This window comes from Protopterus annectens, chromosome 1.part1 (assembly GCF_019279795.1).
Source record: "Protopterus annectens isolate FY-2018-M chromosome 1.part1, PAN1.0, whole genome shotgun sequence".
In the NCBI taxonomy this organism is placed as follows: domain Eukaryota; kingdom Metazoa; phylum Chordata; order Ceratodontiformes; family Protopteridae; genus Protopterus; species Protopterus annectens.
The window spans coordinates 536,085,195-536,106,190 of record NC_056726.1 but is presented as its reverse complement, the minus strand read 5'-3'; the positions used below and the strand labels follow the sequence as shown (position 1 = coordinate 536,106,190).

The window sequence follows — 20,996 nt, the reverse complement described above, 5'->3', positions numbered from 1 at the left end:
CAATTTTTTCCTCCAGATTTGGAGGTGGAGGCACCCCATTGCTTTGACCTGTAAGAACCCTGTAATTGGTATCTGGAGCCTTTTGAGCGCCTGGATTTGCCTTGAGTGACTCTGTTGGACACAGGAAAGGACCAATTTTTAGTAGGCCAGTGCCTACTGAACCTAGGTGGCTGCACTTGCAAGAAATCTTTTACAGTTTGCATAGATTTAGCTTTGTCTTCCACTTTCTTTAAAACCACTTCTGCCTTATTACCAGAGTGTCATGCTGCAAGGGGGCATCCAACAATTTAGCTTTAACATGATCAGGCAGATTTTGCTCCTTGAGCCAGGTATGCCTTCTAATCACAGATCCAGTAACTGCAGCCCTGCAAGAGGCATCCAAGGAATCAAAACCACATTGCAAGGTATGCTTTCCAACCTGTTCTGCTGAATGCAATAATTCCTGTAACTCTATTTTCTGTTTCAGTAGGCCCATAACATGCTGTTGATATTTAAGCATATGAAACTGGCAGTTTAAGGCTCTGATTGCAAAGGTAGCAAACGTATAAACCTTCTTTCCCCATCTATCCAGCACCCTGGGGAATCTATCAGAGGGGGTAAGATTTTTGGCTGTAGAGGCCTTAACACCCTTGGGACCCTGTGAAATAGTCTCAGGGTCAGCAGCAGGATTTTTGAATAGAAATTTGTGGGAGTCAGGAACCCTGTAATATCTGTCTGGCTTACTAGGAGCCGGCGGTAGGGAATCGGGAGCCATGCTTGATTCCGAAAACACATCAACAATGTCTAATATAGGAGGTATAGCCAAAGGCCTATGCTGAGGAAGAAGGAAATCCCTAAGCCTCTTTTTTGTTTCAGATAAGTCCTGACTCTCCCAGTGAAAATGTTCCCTTAAAGTATGCAATGTTTCTCCAAAAGAGTAATCCTCAGGAGGAGATGCAGATGGGATGGATTCCTCTGCATCAGAATCCTCATAGGGTGGAATGGAAAATTCCTGATCAGAAAAGGAATCAGAAGAAATGGAAACCTGATCTCAAGATTCATAAGTGTCTTGCCTACACCTCTTAGCGGGGGGGTTTGGGAACCCCTGCTCAAGGTAATTAAGCCCTAAGCCATTTTGATAATCTGTTTTTTAGGCACAGGGGCCTGAGCACGTGGTTCAAGCATCAGTTTTTTAGACATAGATGATGGATGCTTTTGATCTTGTTTTTGAGGCTGGCGTCAGTTTTATACAAAAATGTTGAGGCCTGAAAACACCCTCAGAAGCCGGTGCCTGCTCAGCGGCTCCAGACCAATCCAAGGGAGAGAGATCCACGGGTTCAATACTCTGAGAATCTCGCGGCATTCCGGACTCCAAATGGGTCTCGGTAGAGGCCTGCGACTCAAAAGTAGCGGGTATCAGGGGCTGCAAAAGCACCTCACTGAGTACCGGTGAACCGGCGACTAGCTTAGGAGAAGCTTAATCTGTTTTGGACCTCAATGGTCTGTCTCTGTCTTTTTCTTTGCGTTTTTTGTGAACTCCAGTGGTCGGATTACTAACCAACGACATTTCAGGATAATTACCATCTTGATCCAAAATATTTAGAAGCAAAACTATACCAACACTTGATAGTGCGTTGGTTAAATCTAGCACAAAACCGACAGCAAGGCACATTATGACCTGGGCCTAGGCAAGGAATACAGTATAAATGAAAATCCTTATGAGGTATTTGCTTCCCACAAGTAATGCAATTATTAACTTTTACTGACATCAGTAAGGAGCAAGAAAAAGGTTCCCAAACGAGGTACTTCACTTTAGTTTGAAGACTTCGGTTCTGAAACTCGAATACGAAAATTTCAGGAGTCGGCCGACCAGCACTTGCGAACTGCTTCTGCTTCGGGCACCGCGCAGCAAGAAAGACTGAATAAAATGGCATCGGCTGCATGTTTTATAGCCCTGACGACTTGACGTCATGGAAGAGGAGACAGCAGCCAATGCAAGACCCAAGACTTGGCAACCTGCCAGCAGATTACCCAAATGTAATGATTACAACAGTGAAACACGAAGAACATCTAGATATGTAAATCTACTACAAAACAATGCTGCATGACAAATCTATTCTTTTACCTTGTCATAGTATCATAGGAGGTTAATAGGCTATCGACCCAGAGGCAATTTCAAGCCTAGCCGTTTTCATCCCAATGTAATACTATGGATACTCTAGTCAATACCCAGGATTGTATTTAGTAATGACTGCCCATGTCCAGGATGGTTGTGAGCACTATTCCTGGTAAGAATTTACGGTGCCCAATCCACTAGTCCAGGTTCCTTTTGAACAGTGTAATTCATGTGAAGTATAGCACCTCTATGACAATGTTCAAAAGGAACCTGGACAAGTGGACACCTCTATGACACTGCTCAAAAAGAACCTGGATGAGTGGACAGGGCACCATAAATTTTTAAGGAGATAGCTCCCACAACCCTCCTAGACATTGGCAGTCATTACTAAATACAATCCTGGGTATTAACAAAAGTATCTATAGTATTACATTGAGATGAAACGGCTAGGCTTGAAATGACCTCTGGATCGGTAGTCTAGTAACCTCCTATGATCGGTGAAGGAATAGATTTCTCATGCAGCACCTAATACCCTTTTCTGGAACAACCTTCCTCTCCATGTTAAGCAGAGTGACACAGTTTGCCTTTAAAAGGATATTCATAAATTAACCCCTGGTATGATTAGCCTGACCCTCCTTGAAAAGGAAGGTAAGGCCTAAGGGTAGGTACTGGCAAGGCAAAAATGGTCTCACATCTCAGTTGCCTTGTAACTCCTATGATGCATCGTTAACGTTACTTGATATGCATTTTGCATGGATTTCACATTGGAAAAAATAATTTTAGTCATTTATGCTTTTGGCAAAGTATAAGTGGATTTTCAAGCAACTAGATCACTGGCATCTTGGCAATTGCAACATACAGTTACTTTAAGTTTTTGATTTTATATAAATAAGAAAAGATCCCCAAGTGATTAGACAGCTTTATTTTACTACAAATCTAAGTGGGTAATGTTTCCTGCTTTCTGAACAATTATCACTGTTCAACCAAGTTAAGACATGTTATTGCATTCTATGTTTGTTTAAAAAACATCTTGCTGTATTAATTTCTGTCTGTGGTTAAAATGGTCTGTTTTTGTATCTCTGCTGTCACTTTAAAGTGTACTCTTGTTATATTCAAGTAAAATAAGGAAATAAAAAGAAACAATCAGGCAGCCTGGGCCAAAAGGCTAATTCATAAATATACACAATATAATAAACACATTTATGAAAATTTCAGAGGATAAAAATGGGGTTCAGAAATTCTTATCAAATGTTTAAAAAAACATTTTTAATGAGAATAAATTCAATTTTCAATTGATAAAATGTGCAGTACTTACTTTGTGGGGGTACTAAAATCTTACTGTTGACAGCACACCATCCGACAGGATGAACAGCCACTGTCCCTAGGTTGCACCAGAAGTCATGGCTACCATCATTCTCAAAACCTTCATACCTTAGTAAGGCAAGATATCCTATTTATAAAAAAAAAAAAAAAAAAAGCATATATGGTATTATAGTTGGTATCTTCTGTTTAGAACGGAGACATCAAAAGGTGTTAAGTTTCATTAAAAAAAATCGAAAATTAAACCTGTTGTAAATGAAGTACTGAATACTCTAAAGAAAATAAAAGAAATACAGATAGGATCATCAAAAGATGGAGGATGTACGTTTCACAAAACTAATGCTATTTGGGAACATATTACGAACCAATCCTAAAAAAATGACTAAAATAAGTAGGTCAGTATGAACTGTACAGCAAATCTTTATGTTCTAATGCACAAGAGTACAGAAGAGGGTTATGATGCAGATTTGATGTATAATGCATATACACAGTAATGCAAAGTGCTACTGTGATATTTCCTTTTTTACTGTAATTAATATACATGAAGTTATGCTTCAAATTAATTATGTGATAAATTAATAAATAAAGTTTTAAAAAATAGCAAAAAAATTCACAGTATGCTAGCAATTATGCTTGCTCAACTTAAGTTGCCTTTTGGCAATACAATAAATGTGTATAAACTGAAAACAAGGCACTGTTGAGTCACACCTTTGAAACTATAAGCTATATGCACAAAAATCAGTCAAATACTTTACTAGCCAGTCCAGTAGCTATTCACCAAAATCTCAATCACCAAAATCTCAATCACCATGATCCCCAATCAGCTCTGCACACCAGGCTTGAACAAGCAATGGATGACATGTTAAGAAAAGAACATGTCTTGAATAACAGCATTTAACAACAGAAAGCAAAAAACAGTGACCGATGTTGTGCAATACAAATTGAAAACCAGACTGCATAAACGAGAGTGTCATGTGCGTGCATATTTTTTTTAATAAATCTTTACATACATACTAGTATAATTACACATATTACATATACACAAACGTATATGGATTACATTCCTTTTGCCTGTAGATTTTTTTGAAGGGGAAATCTGAAGTTTATAATAAAAAAATGCTTTAACTTAGAAAGGGAGTTAAGATGGTGTTAGAGTAGAGTTAAAGTAAACATGTTTAACTTGGAAATCATCATTGATGGTAAGTATGTCCATGTGTGCTTGAGTGTTAAATAGCTGCAATGAAGTTTACATGTGTGTGCACGTGTTGGGGAGATTAGACTGTGGGTATCTGTGGGAGATTGCATTGAAGCAAGTATGAGCTTAGCGTTGACTAAATGTAAGTTCAGTGTTTCAGTAAGAAATCAACAGGCAAGTTTTTCCTTTACTCCACTGTTGTTCTCGGAGTTAGTGCACATTAAGATGCATGGGGTATGGGGACAAAGCTCCCCAAAAACTGCCCCTTGCAAAATGCTTGATTGGGTTATTTTTTTTCTTTCCACTGTTAGGTACACTTGATTCATAATATATAATACACGTGAGTGCATATACAATTTTAGCTTTCTTACCCATGTTTTACTGTGAAACACTTTATACAGCAGATTAAGCAAAAAAAAGCATGAACAAGTTAAGAAACTACACACAAGTATAAAGCAAAATAAATAAATGCATTTCAAAATACAGGGGGAACAGACTGTTAAGCTACAGTAGCAATAGTGAAGTATTAAATAATAGTAATCAAACAATTTTACATCACAGTTAAAATATTAGAAAATTGAATAATTTAAAATTGCAAATAAAAGCATTTCCAATAAAAATTCACGTACATAATGTAAAATGGAATAAATACTTGATTTATTTATTCCATTTAAAGTTTGCTTACCAGGTTAGTACATATGAATATCAAACTAACCAGTATTAATTCAACAGAAAGTGAAAAACTGGAAAGAAGTTCTGTAGGCAGCTACTTGGAATTATTTTCAATGTTCCAATTTCAACAGGTACACACACACACAGAATATTAACACAAGCGTTGTCAAACAAAAGCCAATTTATTATGAACAACCATCCTTAAAACTTTTTTGTTGTTAAACACCTTTACTGAATTATCATTTGTGACACATGCAAACTTACAATTACATAAAAAGTAATCAAACCATATTAGCAAGTTCACACTTACACACATTATACATCACATGCATTATGTACCATATAATCAAATCAACATTATGTAAATTGCTCATTTCCTGCCTTCTCTCAAACCTCATGCCTCATCAAAACATTTTGCTGTAAACCATCTTTAAAACATGAATAAAGTTTGAACGACAGCATTAAATTAAAAACATTACCTTTTGCAACTCTTTTTCTGAACCAGTTAAACTCATTTTATCCTACTGGAAGGGCATAGATAAATTGTAAATGGGTATGATAAAAACATGTATCCGATCCACTGTGCATTGTGCAGGCATTTTTTTATCTATCTACACTCCTAGGACATCAAGGGTTTCTATACACCGTTGGTATGTCTTCAAGCATTAAACAACATCCAATGTATATCACTGTTAGCAAAAATCTTCTAAACTTGCCACTTACACTGCATGCTAAATTCTAAAATTTAACACGGTGCAAATACAAAATACAGATGTATCCACCCACAAAAGAATATCTAAAAAAAAAATACACAGTTTAAAAGAAAAAAAAGTAAAATACAATAAAAACAGTAAATATGTGAAACACAGGCCACTTACTCTGGTCGCTTAAATGTTCAAAAAAAAACAAATTCACAAACTGCACAGTACACAAAATACAAACACTCAGAAATAAGACAATAACCTCCTCTAGCAAATCAGAAATGGAAATGTTGACCACATGGCTCCAATTCTCTATATATATTTATATAAACTAGGATGAAACTAGTAAAAAAATGTAGCAATAAAACTAGTAAATTCTATGCCTTGCAATGTTTCAGGTAAAATGACGTGTCATGTTGTTCCCGATATTTTAAAGGCTGTCTTTAATATACAATTTAGTTTTACAACGTCAGTGTAAAGTAATTTAAAAGGTAGACTGATTGGTGTGTGTTACTTAAAGAAATGAAATGTGCACAAATAGTGAGGAAATCACTGAAGTTTTAGATTCAGCAGATCCTGACTGTGGGAATAAGTAAAGACTATGAAAGCACAGTTGTGTAAGCAACATTTCATAACTGTAGATGTCCAAGAGTGGTCATTGTTTTAGTCTTACCTAACAAGGATCTCTGTCACTGTCCAAGTCCAATGTCCACCCTGACTTTTTATAACTGAACACCTTTCCCCATGGTCAAGATGATGTTACTTTACCTCAGATAGCTTCAAGAGCATGGCATACAGGTGGCATTCACCCACACCATCTTTGGTTACCTCAGATATCTTCATGAGCATGACATAGAGGTGATATTCGATCACACAATCTTTGGTTCCTTCTTGGCCCTCAAGCAGGGCAGATTAATATCTACATCAGGGGCGGTTACAATTCCTCCAAGGATGCAGTCTGTGACTTATAGAATTCAAGCCCCACCTAGGAAACTTAAACAAGGGGAGGATGGAAGCAAACTTATAGGGGTGCCCGAACTCTACGATCTGTTTTTGCATGACCTCCTCCGCAAATTGAGCTACTTGGTCTTCTGCTCTGACATACTCACTTTTTCATTTGTCCCACAGTGTGAATCCTACCACCCATCTTACGCATTCATTTGTATCACTTCTAGTTTCCGCAACTGCTCTGCCTTCACTGCTCCGGTTTCTGAACCATATTTTGTACCCCTTACTTTTCAGTTTCTTTGGCATTCTTCTGTCATTCACTATAGCTGATGCTACCAGCTGGATGCATCCCCTCTAATACTTCTAAGCATGGAGGCATGATGAAATGAAGTAATTAGATGCACGGATTAAAAATTATTCCATTATGGCAGCGAAGGGGATATGAGAGAAGAGTAAACAGAACTTACAACAAAACTGAGAAATTTGAAGCTCATGATTAAGGCTAGAGATAGTAATATACAAACAGTTGAAATTATTTTATTCCATTTAGTTGTATATAGAGGTCAGGCATAATTTTATCAACCAGAAGAGAAGTTGCAGATTGCAATTAATAGAGAGTTACAGGCATTCATCCAACAGCCACTGAACAAGAGTAAGGTAAGATAAGTTGATTCTCCCCATAAAACAAGGCGGTTTAAAGTTACCGGATTTGAACAGGCACTTAAAAAGCTACTTACAATGGATATAAAAAGTGTACACACCCCTGTTAAAATGACAGGTTTTTGTGATATAAAAAAATGAGACCACAATAAATCATTTCAAAACTTTGCCCAACTTTAATATGACCTATAACCTGTACAATTCAATTGAAAAACAAATCTGTTAGGGGAAAAAATAAAAAACGTACAATAAGCTGGTTGCATAAGTGTGCACACCCTTAAACTAATACTTTGTTGAAGCACCTTTTGCTCTAATTACCGCATTCAGTCTTCTTGGGTACACACCTGCCATCAGTTAGAGAGACTGATTAACCCCAAATAAAGTTCAGCTGACCTAGTAGGATTTTCTTGACATTTACTCAGTTGCCTGCTACAGCAAAAGCCATGGTTCGCAGAGAGCTTACAAAACATCAAAGGGATCTCTGTTGAAAAGTATCAGTCAGGAGAAGGGTACAAAAAATTTCCACAACATTGGATATACCATGGAACACACTGAAGACAGTCATCAAAAAGTGGAGAAAATATGGGACAACAGTGATGTTGCAAAGAATTGGACATCCCTCCAAAATTGATGAAAAGACAAGACGAAAACTTGTTAGCGAGGCTGCCAAGAGACCTACAAAAACAATGAAAGAGCTGCAGGAATTTCTGACAAGTATTGGTTGTGCTCTACATGTGACAACAATCTCCCATATTCTTCACATGTCTGGCCTATGGGGTAAGGATTGCAAGATGGAAGCCTTTTCATGCACAAATTACATCCAGACCGGCTAAAATTTGCAAAACAATAAATCAAGTCCCCCAAAAGCATGTGGGAAAGTGTGTTATGATCTGATGAGACCAAGGTTGAACATTTTAGCCACATTTCCAAAAGGTACGTTTGGCGCAAAAACAACACTTCGTATCACCAAAAGAATACCATCCCCATGGTGAAGCATGATGGTGGCAGTATCATTTTTTGGGGCTGCTTTTCTTCAGGTGGAACTGGGGCTTTAGTCAATGTGGAAGGAATTATGAGCAGTTCCACATACCAGTCACTTTTGGCCCAAAACCTTCAGGCGTCTGCTAGAAATTTGAAGATAAGAGGAATTTTACCTTTCAACACGACAATGACCGCAAGCATACATCCAAATCAACAAAAGAATGGCTTCACCAGAAGAAAATTGAAGTCTTGGAATGGCCCAGCCAGAGCCTAGACCTAAATCCAAATCTGTGGGGTGACCTGAAGAGGGCTGTGCACAAAATAGATGCCCTCTCAATCTGACATATTTGGAAAGCTTTTGCAAGGAAGAGTGGGCAAATATTGCCAAGTCAAGATGTTCCATGCTGATAGACTCCTACCCAAGATGACTAAACGCTGTAATTAAATCAAAAGGTGCTTTAACAAAGTATTAGTTTAAGGGTGTGCACACTTATGCAACCAGCTTATTGTACGTTTTTTATTTTTTTTTATCTTTTTCCCCCTAACAGATTTGTTTTTCAATTGAATTGTACAGGTTATAGCAGTGGTTCTCAAACTTTTTCGATTCTCGGCTCTCTTGCTGAATCCAGGTTTTCCTAAGCCCCCCCCCCTCTCCACGGTGCACAAAGTGCATATTTCATTTATTTATTTGACATTTGTTTAACAAGGCTGCCCGACTGGACTAGGAGACTGGGGAGAAAAGCTCAAAAGTACAATAAAGACAATTACCAAAAAAAAAAAAAAGTGCACATTCTGCTTAACAGCATAACACTGAACTACTATGGTTGAGAGGTAAGCAAATCTAATGGCAACCTTATTAACTAAGTTTACAAGAGCAATATTTAAAAACTGTCCCTATTTGGCTCTGTCCAGCATACCTCTCAAATGTATAGATTTTTGCCTCATATTTTTAGTCATTTTCTCATAAAATTGTTTTCTGGCAAATCACTGGCAGATCATTGAGGTTGAAGTCAGAAAATGACAGTTGAGTTTCATACTTCATACCCATCAGAAAATTCATGCTAATGCAAAAAGTACAGTTGTGTACCTACCATAAATGTAGATATTCGAGTGTATTCACTGTTGCAGTCATTACTCTTGGGTTATCCTGCTGACAAACAGGCTACTCGCAGTCGGCCTGAATTCCAAAGTCCTGGTCCAGCGTCAGTTGCTATCGCCTCTTCCCTGACATCAGTGCGCCAGGGCTATAAAAGATGCAGCAGACGCCATTTTCTTCAGTTTTTCTTGCCCCAGATGTCAGGTGCCCCCAAAAGGGTAGGCTAAATATATTATGCAAATAAACATACATGCAGTAAAGAAACATTTCCTTCATCTATAAGCAAATACACCACATAGGCTGTATAGAATAGAGAAGTACAGATAAACCCCAGCAAAAGAAAGGGGGACAGAGGGAGGGTAACCTGGACTGCAACAGTGAATACACTCGAACATCTACATTTATGGTAGGTACACACAACTGTACTATGTTCATTGTGTTTCACTGCTGCAGTCATTACTCTTGGGTTGAATCCCAAAGCTGAGGATGGGTGGCTGAGCTAAATAGGATTAGGAGAGGCTATGAGGCCCTGCAGCACTGCAGTGGCAAAGCCTGCTCTGGATTTAGAGTAAAGAGGTAAGTGGTAGTGCTTTTTAAAAGTGTGCACTGAACTCCAAGTTGCAACCTCTAAGATGTCTTTGGTTGGTACTCCTCTGAGGAAGGCTGCTGAAGTGGCTGCTGCTCTGGTAGAATGAGGCCTAATGCCCTCAGGCACTGATTTGCCATGCTGAGACTAGCAGAAATGGATGCAATGACCTATCCATTTAGAAATGGTCTGTTTTGAGATAGCCTTTCCTTGTGATCCTGCAGCATATGACACAAAGTTGCTCAGTCTTTCTGAAAGCTTTAGTTCTGTCCAAGTAGAAGTGTAGCTGCATGTGTATGTCCAAAGAATGCATAATTTTCTCAATCTTGTTCTGTGGGTTTGGATAAAAGGTAGGCAAGTGAATGGTTTGGTTGAGGGCCACACTGGACACCACCTTAGGCATAAATGTTTGGTTTGTCCTCAGAGAAACCCTGTCTGAATGAAAAATGATAAAAGGTTCCACAGCCATGAGTGCTTGTAACTTGCAGAGGTTATTGCTAGGAGCAGAGCTGTTTTCCAGGATAAGAATTTTATATCAGCTGTTGAGGCTGGCTCATAGGGAGGCAGTGTGAGTTTTTCCAAGACATAATTGAGGTCCCATACCGGAATTGGTGCTCTCCTTGGAGGCCTGATGTTTTTGGCCCCTCTGAGGTACTGCCTTATTAAAGGATGAGAAAAGATAGGTGGTTCCGTATTGTAATGGGCTGAAATGGCAGAGGCATGAATCTTAATTGATGAAAAGGAAAGACCTCAGTTAGGTATTGTAAAATCTGAGGAATATTTGGTACATACGTGTCTCTTCCATTTTTCTGCATAAGATTTTCTGGTACTGGGCCTCCTGTCCTCCAACATAACATCCATCACAGCATTTGAAAGAGGAGTGTTCTGAATGGCTAGATTATCCGCCATGCTGCCAGATTTAAGGTCCTGAGTTGACTGTGCAGGATCTGATTGTTTTGTTGGGTCAGCAAGTGGGAAGTTTGAGGCAATATCCATGCTGGATCTTGAGACAAGCTCTTTAGGATTGGGTACCAGTGCTGGTGTGGCCAGTCTGGTGCAATCAGTATCATTTTTGGCTTCTCTTGTCTGACCTTTAGGAGTACCTTGGGAAGGAGAGGCAGTGGAGGAAAGGCATATACTGTTAGGTTTTTCCAGCTGAAGGATGGGGCGTCCACTCTCCATGCTTGTTTGTGATAACTCCTTGTGCAAAATCTCTGTAATTGGCAGTTGTGAGGGGAGGCAAATAGATCCATGTCCAGGCATCCCCATTTCCTTGTTATCATGTCGAAGACTTGCGGATCCAGTTTCCACTCGTGGGGATTCATGAGGTTTCTGCTTAGTTCGTCTGCCAGAATATTTGTTTTTCCTGGCAGGAATTGTGCTTGCAGGTGAACTTGATAAGTTAATGCTGTGTCCCACAAGGTCATTGCTTGTCTGCAGAGGGGGTAGGAATGTGTGCCTCCCTGCTTGTTTATGTACCACATGACCATAGTACTGTCTGTCTTTATCAGTAGCTGTCCTGGATGAAGTAGATCCTTGAAAGCTGTAAGGGCATTCTGAACAGCTAGCATCTCTTTGATTGATATGAAGATGCATCTGGCTTGCAGGCCATGTGCCCTGAATACATTTTCCTGCCATATGGGCCTCCCGGGCATAATCTGATGCATCCGTTGTCAGTGTCTGTCTGGCTGTGGGTAAAGTGAATGGCAGACCCTTGTTGTGGTGACAGGCCTGTGCTCACCATCGAAACTCCTGTTGCAGGCAGGGAATAAGGGTAATTACTGTCTCCAGGCTGTGGCAATACTGAGTCCAAACACTTTTTAGATACCATTGTAGTTTCCTCATATGCAGTCTGGCATATGGAATTAGTAGAATGCAGGATGCCATGAAGCCCAAGACCTGCAGGATTTTGCTTGCAGATAACTGGGTCTTTGTTGCCAACTTTTTGAAGTAAGAAGTCGGTTGCCTTTGTCTAGCATGAGATAAGCCATCTGAGCAGCTGTATTTAAGCTTGCACCCAGGAATATTATCTCTTGAGAGGGTACTAGTTTTGATTTCTTTTCGTTTACTGTGTACCCTAGGCAAATTAGTAATCTTTTTACAAACGCCAGATGCTTTAGAAGAATGTCTTTGTTCTCTGCTTGAATAAGGCAGTCGTCCAAGTAGGGATATATTTGAATTCCTCTATGTCTGCAAAACGCAATTACTGGTGCCAGGCATTTTGTGAAGACCCTGGGCGCAGTAGATAAGCCAAAGGGCAGTGCAGAGAATTGGTAGTGCATTGAGCCAGCTATGAATCTGAGGTATCTTCTGCAAGATTGTCTGATTGGGACATGCAGGTATGCCTCTTAAGTCCAAAGTTATGAGCCAAGCCTTCTTGCCCAGCATGGGCAGTAGCTGCTGTAGAGTCAACATCTTGAATTTTGGAACCTCCAAAAACGTGTTTAGTATAGACAGGTCCAGTACTGGTCTCCAGGTTTTGTCCTTTCTGGGCACCAAGAAAAGTCTTGAGTAAAAACCTTGCCCCTGCTCTTGTTGTGGTACTTGTTGGATGGCCCTCATGTCCATGAGGGCTGTAATTTGCTTTTGTGCCTCTGCCCATTGATTGTGTGGCAGGTCTGGCATACATTTTGCCCTTGGTAGGGTGTGAAAATGGAACCTGTAGCCCTGGGACACTATGTTCAAGACCCATTTGTCTTGGATAATCATTTGCCAATTTGGTGAAAAAAGTGCTAGTTTTCCCCCTAAGGGGGATGCCAAAAGAAAAAGTGCTGGGATCTGGCAGAGGAAAGTCATTGGGACTGTTTCCTGTAAGGTTGTGATTTGTCTTCTCCGCTTTTGGAGGTAGGAACACCCCATTGTTTAGGCCTGTATGAGCCTTGGGACTGAGATCTGCCTCTGAGATGTCTGTATCTGCCTCTGTGGCCTGACATTGGAAAGGACCAATTTTTGGAAGGCCAGTTCCTGCTAAATCTGGGTAGCTGTACCTGTAAAAAATCCTTAACTGTCTGCATGGATTTCGCTTTATCCTCCATTTTCTTCAACACCTCTTCTGCTTTAGCACCAAAGTATCATGCTGTAATGGAGCATCTAATAATTTTGCTTTAACATGATCAGGTAGATTCTGTTCCTTTAACCAAGCACGCCTTCTAATAACACAACCTGTAACAGCGGCCCTGCAAGAGGCCTCCAGTGAATCATAACCACATTGCAAAGTATTCTTTCCCATTTGTTCAGTTGCATGCAATAAATCCTGCATTTCCTTGTTCTCTGAACATTCAGAATTTGTCATCATTTTCTGTTTAAGCAGTGACATTAGATATTGCTGATATTTAAGCATATGAAACTGACAATTTAAAGTCCTTACAGCCAAGGTAGCAGAAGTGTAAACTTTTCCCCCCATCTGTCCAGTGCCCTAGAATCCCGATCAGAGGGGACAGGGTTTTTTGCAGTGGAAGCTTTGACCCCTTTGGGACCCTGAGATATAGTTTCTGGGTCAGCAGCAGGGTTTTTATATGGGAATTTATGAGAATCTGGGACCCTGTAGTATCTGTCAGGCTTAGCAGGTGCAGGAGGTAAAGAGTCAGGGGACAGGCCGGACTCAGAAAATACATCATCCACAATGTCTAGAACAGGTGGAATAGCAAGGGGTCTGTGCTGAGGTAATAGCAGAAAATCTCTGAGCCTTTTCTTAGATTCGGAGTAATCTTGGCTCTCCCAGTGGAAATGCTCCCTCATGGTATGCAGTGTTTCCCCACATGGAAGTCCGAGTAGGAGAATGCTATACTTGTTTGTCTTTAGAGCTGCTTTAGTCTTTGCCTTTGAAGCTGAAGATGGTTTAACATATAGCTGTGTATGCCTGAAGACACCCTCAGAAGCCGATGCCTGCTCAGCGGCTCCGGACCCCATCTGAGGGAATGATTTCCGAGTGTCCAATACCTTAAGTATCCAGAGGCCCAGTCGGCTCCACGTGGGAGTCGGAAGCGGCTTGTGGCTCTGAGGTTCTGATTGTTCTCTTCCTTGGTGAGACTACAAATAATTCTATTCTTAAAAAGTTCAGACCTTAATTTCTTCTCCATTAGGACTTCAACATTTTTTAATTGAGGGTGCAAGGGTGGGTTATATGTACTCCTCCTACTTAACACTTCAGTTTTCTGAACATTAGTATTCCGTCCTTGAAATAAAAGCTCAAAATTTTTCTCTCTTAAAAATAACTAAGTCTATTAAAACTTTACGAAGGTCCACCTTTCTGTTAGGTACAAATTTAAGCCCTTTTGATAAAAGGGAAAACTAAACTTCATTTAACTCCTTATTACTGTAATTATATATAGTATTAACCTTTATACCTACTTAAGCAGCCTTCCAACACTATAAAATCTTCAGTGGTAGCTGGTACAAGCCTACCTGGATCTAACCGTTCCACTGTTGGAGTCCGTTGTTGCTGCCCCTCCCTCCCCCGTACCCCCCATATTTGTAACTTTTTTGGTAATTGTTTTTTATTCTTTCTGATATTCTTAAAGGGGGATACTCAGAAAAATCATTAATGTTACCTATCCCTTCCCCTACTTCATGCATCCCACTTCTCAAGGGCTCATTCTGTCTCCAATCATTCTCATACGCAATTATTCCTGTAAATAAATTCTCTAGGCTTTGGATAACAAATCTTATCCTTGTACTCCTTAATGTCCCTCTCTAGTTTTCTGCTTTTCCTTCCATAAGCTTTTCTAACACTATTTTCAATTCTATTTAATGTGTCGTAACATTTTCTTTGACTTTCCTCAATTGAAAATAACAAATCCTCTGTTATTTTGTGATTAATTCCTTCAATTCTACTATATAAACATTCAATTTCCCTATTATTTTCTCTTATTATAGCTTTCAATATTTCAAACCAACAATTATCAAAAATTGCTAATAGTTCCTGGTGAAACTCGCTCCCCTCCTTCACTTTGTTGGGATATTTACACACACAAACCTTTTGGTACAATTTTTAGTCTCAAACATTCCTTAAGGTATGCATTCTCCATTTCTATATTCTTATATTTAAATAACATTTCATCCAACATTTTCACATTATAATCATAAGTTAAATTGCTGTCACCCTCGGAAAATAAGGGTGCTTTTTTCTCATTAAAACAGTATTTTAATTGTGCAATGCTTTTAAAGTCTGTTTTGTACCTCTGTCCATACTGTTTCTGTCCATTGGTAGCAATTCCCACGTCTTTGCTAACCGGAACACTCCCACCAACGTCGTTCTGATTAGTCCTAAAAATAGATGGTGTATCATGAAAAAAAGCTCCAACCTCCAAATCTGAATTAGATCTAGTATTTTTACTAGAAACCACTGCCGTAGGTACTCTTCGCGCCGTTTTCCTTTTTACCAAACATTTCCTGGTTCGCCGGTACACTGGATGATGACGTCAGCAGGGGCTGGCTAATGGGAGTCAACAACTCGATTAGCTGCGACAATTGGTTAGTCAATCTATCAATCTTTTCCAAATAACCGCCTCTCTCCTGAGTACCCTGTACTGATGTCGTAGCCTCCTCTGTTTCCATCCCAAAACGAATCAAGTAAAAAATGGAAATCAATGACCAGATAAAACACCACAAGTCAAAGTAGAGCAACTGGAAAATAAACTCGACACCTTAGTAGCACGCAACAGTTTATTCCACAAATGACCTGGATCACCAAACACATTAACGCTGTTCACAAGAACCTGCGTTTTCGTTTCAAAAGACTTCCTCAGATGGAGAACAAATGCAGACCTAAAACACACCCAACATTATATATCCTCTAACCTAATTGTAACTAATAATTAGTTAGTAAAACAATTATATATTTAAATTAATCACCACTGAAATATCCATTAAATAACCAATACATTTAAAAAAAATGGTGCTTTCTAAAAAATGCATAATCCATAGATGTACATAAAGTACCTACAACCCCTTTGTTAAAAACTCCATACTAAAATAAGAAGTTATGTACCTACCATAGCGTTCCGTGTTAGTTGTCTTCTCTCGCCTTCTTTCTTGCTGGATGGGTTCGGAGCCGATCCTCGGCTCCGACTCGGCACTTGCTAAGCTCGAGAGCTAATTTTACCAGCTCGAGGCAACCCTATATCCCATGATGCAAGGCGTGACTACCCCAGATCTCGTTTGGTAGCTATGAAAAAACCCCAGAAAGGAAGAAGGAGGACTAAATGTGGAAAGAAAAACAGCAAATAACCACTAAATACTAGTGATACTTCCAACTGGAAGTCCATAGAAAGGATGAACAGTACCCAGAGAAGAGTACAATTTCAAGATCTGTCCAGGCTAGGGGGAAGGAGGGACGCAAGAAAGAAGGCGAGAGAAGACAACTAACATGGAACGTTATGGTAGGTACATAACTTCTTAATGTTAAGTTGTCAAACTCGCCTTCATTCTTGCTGGATGGGACCGCGTCCCTAGCACCTCTATCCTGGGTGGCTCAATGGAACAGAGTCTTGAGAACTGTGGAACCAAACCTAGCCCTGTCCCTGGAGGTCAAGTCCAATTTGTAATGAGAGACAAAAGTGTGAGGAGTGGACCAAGTGGCTGCCGCACAAATGGTGTCAATAGGTAGTCTATCCAGAAAAGCTGTGGAAGTGGCTAGGCGCCTGGTAGAATGTGCGTTTGGTTTCGAGGACAGTTGCTTGCCCCTAAGGAGATAAACATGAGAAATGATAGAAGACAGCCATCTGGATAAGGTCACCTTGGAGACCGGAAGACCTTTTCTGTTTTCTGCATAAGAAAGAAACAATTGATCAGATTTTCTGAATTGTTTAGTTCTAAGTAATATCTGAGTTGGCGATGGACATCCAAACAATGAAGTTTCTGTTCTGCTCTGTCAGAATAATTAGGGAAAAAAACTGGCAATTCAATAGATTGGTTAATATTGGTCTGGGAAGCAATCTTGGGCAAAAAAGATGGATTAGTTCTTAAAGACACTCTGTCTTTGTGGAAAACCAAGTATGGGGGACGGACACAGAGAGCGTGAAGTTCAGACACCCTCCTGGCTGAAGTAACAGCAACCAGAAAAATTGTCTTCCAGGAAAGAAACTTTAATGAGCATGTAGCAGCCGGTTCAAAGGGGGGCAGAATCAAGGATGCCAGCATTAAATTCAGGTCCCATTCCGGAGGAGGATCTTTGACTGGAGGTTTCAGCAGAGAGATCCCTCTAAGAAAGGCTTTGCAAAGCTTGTGAGACATTATGTTTAGATCCGCTAAGCCAACATGAAAATTTGAGATCGCTGCCAGCTGAACCTTAACTGTCGAGGAAGAAGAACCTGACTGAAAAATCTCAGCTAGGAAGTCCAAGACTGACTGTACTGGAGCTGTAAAGGGAATCTATGTCCCTAGACTTTGCCCAGAAGGAAAAACGCCGCCATTTACTAGCATAAATCCTTCTGGTAGAGGACTTTAGAGAAGCTACTATGATATCTCACATGGGATTAGAAATCATAGGAAGCCTGGCTAAAGAAGGAAGTGGAGCAACCAAGCAGTGAGGTTGAGAGAATGAATGGCCTGGTGCAGATGACCTGACTGGTGGGTCAGAAGATCTGGAATTGGATCCAGATGCCAAGGCTGAACCAAGAGATGACGATGAAGGGACGGAAACCAAATTTGTCGAGGCCAGTAAGGGGCAATGAGAATCAATTTGGCTCTCAAGACGGTAGCTTTCTGAATCACTTGAGGTATCAGCGGAAATGGAGGAAAGGCATAAAGAAGTCCCCGGGGCCAATCCTGGGTTAGAGCGTCTCTGGGGGGATGGCCTGGAAGTGGAAAGAGGGAGAAGAAGTCTGGGCATTTGCTGTTTTGGGTGTAGCAAAAAGGTCGCAGCAAGGGACGCCCCACTTCTGAAAAATCTCGTCCACTACTGATTGTTTGAGAGACCACTCGTGTGGCATGAGAATAGCTCTGCTCATCTGTCCGCTAATAGGTTGGATTTCCCGGGGATATGCGTTGCTATCAGAAACCGATGAGAGGAGATCGCCCATTGCCAAAGTCTGAGAGCTTCTCGACACAGTGGATAGGACTTGGTCCCGCCCTGTTTGTTGATATACCAGACTATGGACATGTTGTCCGTCTGAACTGCAATAGTCCCTAAAGGAAGAAAGTCGCTGAGGCCTTGCAACGTTAAAAGCACCGCTCATCTCTAGGACATTTATGTGCAGATGGTATTCTATGGGTTGCCAAGTCCCGTGGACCATCCTGCCCTGATAATGCCCCCCCCCCACCCGATCAGAGAGGCATCCAAAGTGACTGTGGCAACCGGAACTGGGGGAACAAACAGTCTGCCCTGATGGAGTTGTGGAGAAGACATCCACCAGGTTAGGTGACTCTTGCAAAATTGAGTCACGAAGATCTCGTGGCGCATGGGAAGCTGCTGGAATGACCACTGGGTGAACAACATCCATTGCAGGAGATGCATGTGGAAGCGAGCTAAAGGAAGGAGTACGATGGCCGCAGCCATAAGACCTAGTACCTTCAGGACAAATCTGGCCCTGATCTTTCTGCTGAGTAGTATGATCCGAACATACTTTTGGATGTCCAGAATTCTTTGGTTTGTGAGTCTTGCTGACATCCCAACAGTGTCTAATTCTGTGCCTATAAAGGTAATAGATTGGCAAGGAGACAATGAAGATTTTTCGGAGTTTATAGAGATCCCTAACTGATTGCAGATGTGAAGAGTGTAGTCCCTGGGCTTGATAAGTTGATGCCTGGTGGTGGCAGAGAGGAGCCAGTCATCTAGATACGGAAACACCTGGAATCCTTGACGTCTCAGGTGAGCCGTGACCACTGCCATGCATTTGGTAAACACTCTGGGGGCTGTAGTGAGGCCAAAGGGCAGGGCTCTGAATTGAAAATGACTGGTCCCCAGCCGAAAGCGGAGAAACCTTCTGGAGCGCCTGTGAATTTTTATGTGATAGTACGCATCCTGAAGGTCTATTGAGCACATCCAGTTGTCTTTGCCCAAAAAGGGTAGAATGGACTGAAGTCTGACCATCCGGAACCTTGCCTTCTTGACAAACTTGTTTAGTTTGCTGAGGTCTAAAATTGGTCTCCAATCTCCCGTCTTTTTGGGGACCAGAAAGAATCTTGAGTAGATTCCGGATCCTACTTGGTCTGCTGGCACTAATTGGATGGCTCTTTTTGCTAGGAGCTTTGATACCTCCAGCTTTGCCAATTCCCTTAGACCGGGTGAAACGTCTGGAAGGGATTGATGAGGAACGGGATATCTCTCGAAAGGGATATTGTAACCCTCGGATATGATAGACTGTACCCATTTGTCTTGAGAAAGGGAATGCCAGGCTGTTGGGTACAGTGACAATCTTCTCCCAACTGCCTCCAAGGGTGGACAGTCGGGCAACACCTCAGGGATGCTGGAAGGGTTTATCAGAGAGAGGCTCTCTGCTACCCTGATTCTGCGGACCCCCTCTGCCCCTAGGGCGGCGTCTATTGTTATTACGCCCTCTGCCTCTGGGGGTAAACTGACCACGTGCATCCGGCGTGACTCCCTGAGATTTACAAAACCACATTTCCCCCCCTTCTGACCTTTGGGATAGGGTCTTGAAGGGGTGGAGAAATGGACTCCTACAGCAGAAAGTGTCTTGCCGTCTTGCTCACACCTGGTCAATGTGTCCTTCACCTGAGGCCCGAACAAAGCCGAACCATCGAAGGGAGTATTAGTGAAGGACACCTTAAAGGGATCCGCAAAATTACAAAGCCGCATCCAAGACTGACGCCTAAGTGCCACTCCTGTGCCTGCGGCTCTACTCGCCCCATCGGCTGCATAAGAAATGAGCCACATGGAGGAGTTATAGAATTTAGGATTCCGAGCTGTGAGGCAATCTTTTCTTGAGCCCCAGCAGCTGACGGATCCTGAACTACTTCACCTAGTTCCTTGAGAATGTTTCTCTGAAGCCGGGTAAAGTGACAGAGATAGTTCAGCGAGCGCATAGCAAAGGTCGCTCAAGAGAACATCCGCCACCATCTATCCATGGTCCTAGAGTCCTTGTTAGGAGGATGGACAGGTACAGAAGGATCGGCAAGTTCCTTCTTGGTGGCAGCCGCCACCACCATGGCATCAACAGGGACACCCTTGGTAAGAAACTGTTTGTCTGCGGGGGCCGTGATGAATTTAGAAGGCCTCCTGGGGACTGGTTCCACAGAATCCGGGGTCGCCCACGCCTTGAGCCACCACTTGCATGAGCGGGTCGAAAGGCAGAGACACCCAGGAGGTGGAGGGTCGAGATCCAAAAACCTCCAGGTATACAGACTCATCCTCGGAGGGGTTAATGGAAGGCCAGTTCCCCCTCTGCTTAAGGAGTTCCAGGATGTCTGAAAAGGAGACATTCGCAGAGGGGGACCGTGGGGAACCCTCTGACTCATCTAAGTCGGTATCTGATGTCGTAGACTCGGGGGAGTCTGTGTGCTTCCTCTTGCACGTCCTCTTATGCGGGATCAGGAGAAACCTCGGAAGAGGAAGTTCTTCCCAGTGGGGAAACCTGGGGCGATGGATCTCTGGGTCCGGGAGCAAGAGAGTGGGAAGAGATATCAGCAGGCACCGAGGAGGGAGGAGCTAATGGAACCGACTGTTTACTCAGCTGAGGGGCTAAAACACTCATCACCTCAAAGGCTCCCCTTCCAGGGAGGCCAGAGAGCTCCCGCTCTGAAGAAACAGGAACTCCCGGCCCCGCCAAAAGAGAAGGCTCCGA

The 20,996-nt window shown here is 41.6% G+C and overlaps 1 protein-coding gene across 1 annotated transcript in view; it reads right to left on the bottom strand.

The window, feature by feature from the left end:
* The window catches only part of L3MBTL2 (L3MBTL histone methyl-lysine binding protein 2), a 1,942,600-nt gene that overhangs the window by 1,468,732 nt on the left and 452,872 nt on the right, over window positions 1–20,996 (bottom strand). The window contains exon 5 of the mRNA XM_044087125.1: window positions 3,411–3,545. Within this exon, the coding sequence (XP_043943060.1) occupies window positions 3,411–3,545 (135 nt within the window). The remainder of the gene's footprint in view (window positions 1–3,410; window positions 3,546–20,996) is intronic.